Source organism: Xiphophorus hellerii, chromosome 21 (assembly GCF_003331165.1).
Source record: "Xiphophorus hellerii strain 12219 chromosome 21, Xiphophorus_hellerii-4.1, whole genome shotgun sequence".
Taxonomy (NCBI): domain Eukaryota; kingdom Metazoa; phylum Chordata; class Actinopteri; order Cyprinodontiformes; family Poeciliidae; genus Xiphophorus; species Xiphophorus hellerii.
This window is the reverse complement of record NC_045692.1, coordinates 21,382,783-21,394,926: the sequence shown is the minus strand read 5'-3', so window position 1 is coordinate 21,394,926 and position 12,144 is coordinate 21,382,783. Positions and strand designations below refer to the sequence as shown.

General features: G+C 38.1%; 1 protein-coding gene across 1 annotated transcript in view; it reads left to right on the top strand.

The window, feature by feature from the left end:
* The window catches only part of LOC116712013 (cadherin-18), a 122,836-nt gene that overhangs the window by 56,551 nt on the left and 54,141 nt on the right, over window positions 1-12,144 (top strand). Inside the window, exon 4 of the mRNA XM_032551675.1 lies at window positions 4,416-4,535. Coding sequence (XP_032407566.1) covers window positions 4,416-4,535 — 120 coding nt within the window. The remainder of the gene's footprint in view (window positions 1-4,415; window positions 4,536-12,144) is intronic.

Genomic DNA, 12,144 nt, shown 5'->3' with positions numbered 1-12,144 from the left:
ACAATCAACTGTCCTCACACTCCAGAGCACTAATCCCCCCACCACATTTGTCAATACTAAATCTCCTAAGTGTAGGAATGGGCTGTGTTGGACTGTGGCAGCTAATTGCTTGTGATGTTCCTTTTCCCCTGTCTTAAGTGATTAGCTGGGTACATGTCAGGTAGTTCAGCTGCATGATCTTTTTCTATATTCACTAGGGCCATAGTGTTGTAGTGAGTACTGGTTTAAAGGGGATCAAGTCAGCAGTAGTTGTTTTCCAACAGTGGTTTAAAGATGCATTCAGCTTATGTGACAAGATGAAGGACGATTGTAGGATCATAAGATCGAGGGAGAGTAATCTGCGTCAACGCAGTGTCAAGAATTTCAATCAGAAATATTGATGCACTTATTGGATTTAAGCTTGTGAGTGGAAATGAAAACATCAAAACACAAAGGAAGATCTTGAGAATGGCTAAAGGAGTGCTAGGCTAAACACCTGAATATATTTTTCTTAACCAATTGCCTGTTATTTGGTACTCTTGCCTCAAGCATGAACTTTTTTAGCATATATTTGAAGTTTGTTGGAAACAGAATCCTTATATATTGATGGTGTTAAAAGAAAACATATTAAACATAATCTACTTAGGTCTATAATCTACTCTGGATATCTGTCAGCTTGGCAGTATTTGATTTTTTTCTAAAGTGTCAGTTGTTGAAGATCCTGTTGACTAGAACAGCGGTGTCCAAGGGCGATTGTCCTGCATGTTTTAGGTGATTTCCTGGTTCAACAAAACTGAACTTAATGAGTGATTAATTAGTGAGCCTCTGCAGACCTTAGTGACATACTGAGGGGGTAAATTGAATTTGAATTAGATGTGTTGGTGCAGCGACAAATCTAAAGATACAGGATATTGACAGGACATATTAACGACTCATAAACTCTCCACTGAGCCCGACCACCAAAAGTCTTTAAGGTGTTTTTGGTATCACAATACAATTTTCTGAAGTAAGTTAAAATATTTAAAAGTATTTCCATGCTGGTACTCATCGTAAAACCCAAATCAGTACTTGTCTGATTAAAATAACTGAAAGCAGATCTCTCCAAAAGAACAGCTGTTTCCTTTATAAATGTATGCTTTATCTTATCTAAATGACACCTAGTTTTGACCTATAAAGTCTCAAATAACATCACACTGGGGGTTCATGTCAGTGTAGTGGATTTTTTTTCTTCCACCCTGATGTTAAAATTCAAGCTTAACGCCTTGATTCTGGTCGCAGGAGGATGATAAGAACCTGCGATCCGTTTTCAGAGACCAGCTTTGATTTTAAAAGACCGTTATGTATCTCAGTGCTATCGCTGACTTTAGTAAGTGCTGAAGAAGTGGATAAATTGATGTTTGTCAGTAGGTGTGATAAGTGGATGTAAAAATGTGAATGGAGTAATTTGTATGAGCTGAATTAAATACACATTTAAAATGCAGTTTTGAAAGAAATTAAGAAAAGATAATTAATTCTGATTTTTACAGCAGTTTGGCTTTAAAACCTGCTATTGACCACATTCTGTTTTTTTGCTTTGCAGTATTACAGTTCAAGGGCTGAGTAGATGCATTGAACAAGTCAATGTGTGAATGTGCTATCTTCAGCTGAAAAAACCCCAAAACTGATTTTTTTTGTACAAAAAGATTAAAGATCAATAGTCGGCATGCAACCTCAGCTATCACTACTAGAAACTACTGATCAGGCCTGAAATCTGGGTGTAGTCATGGAATTAGATGTGAACATCCAGAGAAAAAAAGACAAGTACACAAGGCACAAAATACAATGTATGGGAACATGAAAAGTATTACACATGCTTAAAAAACCTAGCAGTTATAAAATAAGCCTCATTTCTTCATGTTCTGCTAAAACGTGTTCTTTAGAAACACCAACTTACGCGTCAACATGAGACACAGTGTGGTGGCATCTTTATCTCTGAAAACACACTAAGATTCTACAACGTCGTGTGTTTCTGTTGTTTCCTTACACTTGAAACTACTCAGAGTAAAACCTGCAACTACAAACGCTTCCATTTTTAATCCCATCCAATCCAAACTCCAAAGTACAGAGTAAACAACAGGCTCCTCACAATGAGTCAGTGTTAATGATGTTGTTGGAAAATATTTTGAAAATTCCCAAATGAAGGCCTATTTAATTTGCTGCAACTAAAAATAAACACAGAAAATACTACATTCGTTTTATTCACATAAACATAATTTTCCTCTTCGGGCTGAGTGTGCTTCTATTGAAAAACACAAAAACATGTTTGTTGTTTTTTGTTTTCTGTCTCACCCAGAGACTGTAAAAGGAGGTTTTAATGAGGTGAAAAGTTGATTGTATTTGATTATGATGCATCAGGGTTTTTCTCATACCTTCTTCTTTTGTTATTTTGCTTTATTTTTGAGTAATAGTTTATAAAAACAGGCACACAGAACATTGAGTTTAATGACTACAAACCTTTTATTATTATCATCATGTTGGCTCTAAATATAAAACACTATGGCTGATTTCACATTGCCATTTAAATGCTTCTTTTTTTTTTACATATATAAGACTTTCACAGATAACCTGTCATAAAATCAAGCTCATCTACCTCCTCCCTGTGGTCTGAAGAAATGCACCACTCCTGGTCAGAAACAACCAATCAGAGCCAGGAGGAAGGCCTTAGTGCTGGCAATCATGTTCATGTACACGCTGCACCTGTACTGATGGCAGAGAAACAACTTACTGTTCCAGGAAAACCATTTATCCACTGTCATCGTGACCATGCTAACTAGCTGTAGCGTAGCAGAGGAAGGGGGAGGATGGTGTGAGTAGCGCATACAGAGGAGTAATTAGCAGTGCTAAGACCCACCTCCTGGCTCTGATTGGTTGTTTCTCATCGTGTATTTCTGTCGATGGCATTAGGGCCACTTGGAGAAAACTGAGGAGCTTGATTTTTTTTTTCACAGTCGTAGCAACAGTTTTAACAAATTTGTAAAAAAACATATTGCCTATAAAGGTTATTTACTGCAGCTTTAAGTGTATGTGTGAATATCTAATGAATGCACTGTTATGCAACCTGCATAGATACTGTTCATTAAAGATGAATTCATAAAAGCAGGAGTAAACCTGTCTGTGTTAAATACTGGATTCTAACTTTTATTCATTTAGAACAAATTTAGATTGCAAAGCAATAACGGAGTTGATGATTTCCACTAAAACCATCCCTGCATGGTTGCTTGCATTCACAGCTAACCAGCATGCTGTGCACTGTTTATGATTTATGGTGGCTGCCATTGCACTCTGCTCCACCGGGTAACTGAAAAAAGGGAAAAAAATCACATCTGGTAGGACTCAGAGGAGTTTCACTGTGTAATTTCCAAAGAAGCTCAGGAAAGCAAGGCGAGAGTCCAGGGAGCTGCATGACGCATCATGCAGCTTACGTCAAATCACACTGTAGTGCTTCCATATATAAATACAGCAGTGCATCAAATAAGCCAGTTGTGCAATTACATCGCACTCATCATGTGATTAAAAGGGGTCAATGAAGCCTGTAATGCCATGTGAGCAACACTTGGTGTGTAAAATTGAACCTCAATTGCTTTTACAATGAGCTGCTAAATAAAAGGTCAGCATTAGTTCAGCCTTTTAATCACCTGTCTTTGTTTTATGGTGCTTTTTTAATTCCTAAACGTAATTGCATCCATAATATTTTCTCAGTTGAAAAAGGCTATTAAAAACATTCTCAACAACTTGCATGTGATGGAGGTCATGCATTGTACAAAATAATTTTTTTAATGTTCCCATTACATATTCAAAACCCTTTTTTTTCTTTAAATGATTTATTTTCTGATCAGATGCGCTGGAGCTGTTGACATACATTCCTTATGGGCTTCTACTTTTTTTTTGTAATTTTGAGTTTTTAATTTGATCTGTTTTTTTCCAAGATGAAAGTATTATACAACAAAAATCTGCAATGATTTTTTTTAAAACAAAATCTGGGTCCACAAGTTTGACGATTTTTCATAAAATAGCTCCGACTATTTAAGATATTGTTTTTCTTTGCACATTGTACCTCCACCACAGTCTCATTGCAGGCATCAATGAACCTCAGAGGATTTTTTCCAGCCATATGTTAACCAGTGTAGAAAAATAATAAATCAGCATGTTTGCTGAGTAGCTCCTTGTTTCTTTACATTACACAGGGTGACTTTGTTTAAAGTCTGACTAGTGTTTAAACTATTCTCTCTCCCGCCATGTGACCTTAAATCTTCTGGGATCTTAATGTTCTAGATGTGGTTGCTAGGAGATTTCAAACCAATGCACAATTATACACGAGTGTTACTACATTGCCATTAGAAAACCTTTTACAGAGAAAGCAGGAAATCACTTTTGCTTCTCTTTTCTTCTATTTTTAGGTACGTCCGTGTTGCAAGTCACAGCGACAGATGCTGACGACCCAACCTACGGAAACAGCGCCAGGATAGTCTACAGTATTTTACAAGGACAGCCATATTTCTCAGTGGACCCCAAAACAGGTGCCGTATTCCTGCTTGCTGGGAATAAAATATTGCAGTAAACGCCTATTTGCACAGAAGCACTAAAAGCAATATCCAAAAGTATTATCACCGTTGAATTTCTTTACATCTTGGCAACTACAAACCTGAATGTTTTTACTGGGACGTTTGTGGTTCACTGACAATAGCAACAGGTGACTTTCAAAAATGTTTCTGACTTGAAAAGCAAATTTTTTATTCAGCTCCTGTTACTCTGATGACTCTTAATAAAATCCAATGAACAGCTAAGAGGCTGTGTTACATTCATAGCTCAGGTGGAACAAAATGCAGACAAGATAATTATTAGTTTGCTCTCTAGAAATCTGGAAAATTTGCCTTTTCAGAGATTTTTCAGTATATAAAATATTCAAAAGAAAAAGCATTTTGACAAGCTGATTAGCTAAGTGCAAAGCTACTTGACATGCTACTGGTTAGCATTGGCAAATCAGACAATCTAGTGGATTGAATGCAGGAGCAGAAATAAGGTAAACTGCAGATATTAGATTCTGTGGAAGTGCCAATATGGTTTCTAACATGGACATTGTGTATATTTAGTGTTTTAACTTAAAATAGGCCGTTTTAGTTGTTTTTAGAGGAGGTCTCATGGTAATTTAAGCTGATGGAAGATGACTCTTGACCCCCTCTTGACAATACAATGTCTGCTGCACATTGTATTGTTCTGTCATCTAAAATGGTAGTAAAATACAACATAGATTGTTGTAATGTAACCCAGTGAGGAAAAGCCTTGGGTAAAAATGCTCCTGCAAGGTATTGTACAACTATTGTTGTTTAACTCTTAAAATGTAAGAAATCTTTGCTGTGGAAGCTTCTGTGCTATTTTCACCACATCTGACATCATAAACGTTAAAGCTACATAGTGCAGTTATGGCTGAGTCATAGAACCGCTTTATTGTGTAGCATGCAAACCTCACTGTGGACCATAAGTAAGTTCTCTTGGGACTGCGCAGACATTTGCAGAACTCTCTCCAGAAAGCCATTGTTTCCTGCTCAGCGGTGCTCAGTCTTTTAAAGTTCATCCTTTGTTTGAGAGGCCTCTTCTATAATCCATTAAACTTTAATAAGCCTTCTAAGGTACAAGACATATAACTTTTATACGATGTAAAAAATGCAACATTTTCAGCGTGTATACGTCTTTTTTATTTCTTATCTCTCTAAACCTTACACTGTCCTTTGTCCTGCGGCTGCTCTTGCATCTAAAGTTTGCATTGCTTTGTCTCTTCTGCTGCTGCTGTTGGGTAACCTGAACAACTCGTCTCTTGTATGAGTTGATTCATTGCCATCTGGGACACACTGCCACCTCCGTAGAGACTGTACCGCCCACGTGAAACGGGGATTTTCATGCTGAATGAGCAATACAAATGAACAGCTGTACATTTTGACTTCACCATGAGGAAAAAAAGACGATTGGGAATTAATGAAACAATTCCACAGTGGCAGATTTTAGAGTGAATACATCTCTTGTTTTTTGTTATTGCAGTGTAAACCCAATGGTTTCACACACTTCTGCATATTGTTCACTTTAAAATCCCATGCTTTGTGTCCTCTTGAGGCACTTTTCAATACAGTCACACATACATTTCATACAGTACATTTAGTTCAGTTCATTATTCAAATTAATTGTAAAAAGTTTTGTTTCTAAGGAAACCCAGCTGATTGTATCACGCTTTTCCTTTTTGACTTAATACTAAGTTATTAATTAAACATTTTTGTAACTTGATGTAACATATTTCTAAAATATGAAACTTGCAGAGATCACGATGGATGGATGGATGGATGGATGGATGGATGGATGGATGGATGGATGGATGGATGGATGGAGTCAACATTTAGATAGGACAGCATATCAGAATCTAAACTGTTTTTGCTTTGTGGACATTGTTGTCACTAAGCCTGTCGCAATCAGTAACAAATCAATTAATAACATGATAAATTAAGATGAGCTCAATAATATCCATTTGCATGATTTATCATTTTTCTCTTTTCTATCACTTTTTCTACCAAAATCTGGATAACAAAAGTCTTCACTCTGGTGCTTTGGTCTCAACTATCCCTGTTTTTGTTTACAGACACTTTATTTATTTGTTGCTTCTGTTGCTTTTTTCATTCATTTTGGAGATTTAAAATGTCCTCCAGGTCCAGTGTTAAACGTTCATGTGTACTTGCACTATTATGCCTTTATTATATTACTTCTAAATGGTTTCAAAACAACAATATTAATATTGTCCTTGTAGTTATTGCAATAACTTCAATAACAATTCATTACCCAGCAAAATGTGTTATTGTGACAAGCTGAGTTGTAACCTGACGTTTTTTAATCATTCTTTATGGAGATAAAAGGATGATATGTGCAGTTTTTCCCTCCGTTTGCCCATCCAGAGTCCTTCTGGCTGAATCAGATGCCTCACTTTGCCTGAGCTGACTCTGCAGCTTGTCTGAGTTCTAATTGGGCGTGGGGCGTGCAGAGGATAGGGATGTGATGGAAGGCCTCAGCCAGTTGCTCTCTCCACACAGCACTATTCCACCCACACATATTAATTTATACAAGTAGGCTGCTGCCTTTTTTTTGTCACTGGCACACCGGCCTTGTCTCTAAAATTAGCACCTGGACTCCTGTTGGTCAGCGGAGGACGCACACATGCAGCGAGCTGCGCTTTGATTTGATGGTTTACACGCTCAGGTATTAAAGCAGTTGTGCTGGCGCACCGCCACGTTCCAGCCTCCCGCCGGAGAGATGAAGCCACTTCTGCAGATGTCTCGCGGTGCATTAGCATGCTTACACGTCCTCACATCCTCCTCTGCTCGGTGCCCATTATGCTTAACCTGCAAAGACACCTTCATGGGAAATTCACAAACTATTGAGGGGCCGTTATATGAGTGCTCACACATGCAGCATATTCCCCTCTGAGCAAAGGTTGGCATCCTGACATAGAAGTGACTGAAGATTATTTAAGCACAGAAGGTAATCATGGCATTTGGCACACACACATGGCGCTGAAGAAAGACATAAGGGATTGCCTCGGACTTGACCCAAATCCTCAGCAGGAGTCAAAGTGACCGCTCTCACTCAGTTTTGTTTCTCCTGCCTTGGCTGGTGTGATAACATCCCCTCAGATCTGAGAATGACTGGAGAAACAGACGTGTCTGACCGCTGACAAATTGCATAAAATGGCAAAGATCTTTTCAACCTGGGAAGATGTCACAAATAGAGATAAAGTTATCTCCAAAGCAATCATGAATGTTTATTACAGTTCTGAAAATGCTCACTAAATATGGCTTTAATATCCGTAATGGCTTGCAGCTGCTTAATGAAGTTAAGCTATTGCAACTAAGAGCTGATGCAGATGCTATTATAACTCTGATTCACTCTTCAGTTTACATATGTTAGCTTTACAACTGTTTAGGCTTATAACTCGGAGTAGTTGGAAATTCAAATTCAACGCATCTGCCTTGAATTTGTACCAAAACATGCTATTTCTCACATTGCAAGAGCAAAATAAGCCCAAGCGTCTTGCGAGGTGGAATTTCGTTCCAGTGCGTTTTGTTTTTACTTTTTCTCCTGCTCTGAGTAGTCCATGTGTGTTAGGATCAAGGGTGTTAAATTTAATGTTCTTCATCATCTGGACGAAATATATTAGTTTTTTGTATGAAGTTACTTTTTTCATTTATTTATTATTTCACATTTTTCCATCATTGTCCATAAGGTCAGCTTCACTTTCAGTTTCAAGCATCTGATTTGTTGAAGGTATGAAGGAATCTTGATAGTCCAGACAGCACTGAATAGTGTGAGAATAATCCATGTTATTGTTGGGTCATTGCGTTGTCGTGGACTTTTTCAACGTGTCCTAAAAATCTGTGGCAGGTTTTGTTTGCTACAGTATAAGCTGCATGATAAGGCGATGCTGCAGCATATTTTCTGGCATCATGTCATCCAACATTATTATTGCACAAGGCAGATAGACTATAGTGTGAACATCCCTGAAGTTATAAACTGTAAAGCTTTTTTTCCTTTTTACTGCAAAACAGTGGAAATGTGGAATCTCTACCGAAGCTTACACAACCCACACCTGTTATGGTCACACTATAAAGGAAATTAACATACAAAACAGCTTAATCCCTGGCAGAAACATTGAACTGTTTAATCAGAATTGATTTTGTGTGTGTGGACGGGGCCTGTCCCTGTAGAGCCATTCTTCCCCCTGCGTGTCCCAGGCAAGGCATACTTTTTAATTATGCCTCGCCTCATGTACACATTGCTTTGCATACAGTGTCTCCAGGTTGACTGTCAAGGCTGTTGACTTAGCTGTCCATACGGATGCATGCATTTACAGTGCAAACACTGGGTGTTTGTTTTTTGTTAAAGGAATTGAACCCATATATGTATGAGGCAGCAAGCATCATTAAAAACAATTATTTTTTCTCTTTCCTCCTGCTGCATGCTGACATGCACAGGGTTGGGATTAATGCTGCACTATCACCTGCTCAAGGTGATTTTTTTTTGTTTTGTTCCCAGTGCATCCCAGAAACCAGCTGCAGTCAAGGTTGCAATGTTTTTAAGTTCATTTCAAGCACAAAGCACCTGTCTGTGCCCAGATATTCATTCACACATTCCTTTCTGGATGAAATGACAAAATATTGTAAGGGAACTTGCTCAATGCCATTTTAAAACACTGTATATACTGAATATATTTTCTCGCACTTGCTGCAAATTAGAGCCCATGGAATAAAAAGGTTTCACATTCAGTCAGTGTTTTTAGAAGGCTGCTCAGTTCAGGAAATAAACACAGACAATCTTTGAAAGAAATTGGACCAAAATGGTATTTTTGTTCATAGTTTTGTGTAGCAGCGGTGAATTGTGAAATCAAATGATGTGCCCATTATCTATTGTTTGAAATAAAACATTTGTTTTCAGAAAGCATTGAGCGAATAATAATTTGTGCCTCAGTTTGATTTGCAGACATTAATTGTGTAACAGTTAAATAGGCCTATTTGCTAAATCAAAGGCTAATTCTTTTAGACGTTTGACATCTCAAAGTCACTTACAGATGTGCTAAAGGGTGAGAAGAAATGAGTTCATACTTCTTTATAATTATGACTGAAATCACACGGAGGCATTTTCTCATCCCTACAAGAAAAAGAACCGAAGCCATGATGGAATCACAACTGACAGGACTGTGATGGTTTCATCTAAAATGCAGAAACAGTTGGAAACTTGGGATACGTTTGAATTTGTTATGGACCTAAGTGAAGGTGGCACAAACCTTAAGCTGGCATGTAGCCAGTGTTGCTTGTATTGGAAATTATTGAAGAGCTGAGGGGGAAAAGTATAGTCCTAAGACTGAAAGAAGCTGTGACACAAGACTGTCAGAACATATATGGCTGTGGACTTTTAAAAAACAATTGTGCTGGCCTCTCTTCACTGCAGAAAGCATTCACAATATGTAAGGCACTCTATTGATGTCCATTATATATATATATATATATATATATATACACCCACACATTCAGGACATGAAACCTCCATTGAGGTCATTGGTCGGGATTCAAACCCAGGACTTTTCCTTTCAAAACTGTTATGATTCTTCATAACATAGATTCAACAATGTGTGTGAAAAATTACTCACTTTTTTATTCTTGATTTTAAAAATGTACATAAAAAAAGTTTAGGTCAATTTCTTTCTATTTTCTTTCTCCAACATCATCATCTGTATTAGAAAAGGGGACTGAACAGGATTTGGTCTTTTCTGCAGTCCTAGCATAAATCAGGTGTCCCCACACCTAAAAAAGCTCTCTCAGGAAAAACACTGATTTGCACAAACGTGGAAATGCAGTGTGTCAGCACTGCGCTTCAAATGGCTGCAGCTAAATTCACAGAAAAATAAAAACAAAAAACCAATCACGATAACTGGCCAAACTGGTGACATGTAATCACCAGCGAGTCAACAAAAAAACACCGGGAGCCGTGATGGCAAGCTGCTCACATGAAACCACAGCCACCCTGACGGACAGATTAGCTGCACTTCTCTGCAGCAGGTGCAGCTGATTGTTGGCGCCTGATTAGAGCCCGGTACTGTGACTCGGGTCCAATCAGTCATGCTGGTAGGCAGGATGTGGTGCGAGCGAAGGCAGCGGCCCTGAACGTTGGTTTGCACATGCTGATTTGCATTCGAGAAAGACTCCCAAAAACCCGACTGGGGAAGAGAAAAGTGGGCGAGGCAGAGGTCACAGCAGAGCAGGGAACTCAACTCCTTCAGTCAGTGTTAATGAACAGTTCCAGACATCACCATTAAAGCTCACCAGTTTCTCTGTTTTACTACCTGAACTCTATGTACTACATTGAAACCACGTTAACTTGCATTGTATGAAAAAAACTAACATTTTTGGATATACTTTAAGGAAACGTCCCAAATAAACATTCCTTGTGTGACATTATTGACATAAAGAAATCTGTCAACATGTCAGGAAGAGAACCAACCCGATCCTCCAGTTATTTTCCAAAAGCCTAATGGGAGTATGATAATACATAATCAGGAACAGATTGGGTTTTTGTTTCAGAGATCAACATATTTTGGTGCAAATTGTGCATTTCAACCTCAGAACAAAAGCAAGACTCGTGTGAAAACCCTGGAACTGGAAAGAGAGTCCCAGACAGGATGTGGCCATTGCTCAAAAACCACCATAAAAAAGACTCCTACAACAAATGCATTTATGGAGAAACCCCTGAATTTTGGAAAAAAAAAATCTGAAGTGTAATAAAACATAAGTTGAATTGTTTTGTCATATAGCAAACTCCTGCCTATTCACAATTTGATTTCTCTGTGGAACATAGCACCAAATTATTTACTGAACTTTTTTTTTTTTCATTCTGTAGAGCAGGGGTCTCAAACTCCAGTCCTCGAGGGCTGCTGTCCTGCAACTTTTAGATGTGCCTCTGCTGCACCACACCTGAATCCTGAATAGAATAATTAGGTCATTAGCAAAGGTCTGGAGAACTGATCTGCACAAGGAGGAGGTAATTAAGCCATTTCATTCTAGCGTTTTGTATCTGTGGCACATCTAAAAACTGCAGGACAGCGGCCCTCGAGGACTGGAGATTGAGACCCCTGCTGTAGAGCATATATAGAATATCCAAAAGAAAATGCAGCTTGGGAAGGTGGAATAAAAAGGTGCAATGATACTTGACATGCTATTGGCTGGCGTTGCAAAGCAGCCTATCTGGGATTGCTGTTTGTTTTCCTTAGGAATCCTCATTGGAAAGTAAATCTAATCTTTTTGTTTACGTCATTTGGTGCTTAAGCTTTTAAACAGCGCAAAAAACACCAAAGATTACTCAGTATTTGGTCCAGTTTCTAGTGCAAATATCTTAGTGCACTTGGAATAAAACTAAACTGACTTACATGTAACTTTTCAGCAACATACAGGAACTTGTTTTAAATTATTACTTCCTTAATATTGAAGAAAAATTGCTAGTTCCTCTAGCAGATTATTTCACTTTTAACACAGCATTTTTCCATGTTCAGGTGAAATAATCTGTCAGTAGAACTAATAGCTTTTCAATAACATTATGGAATTG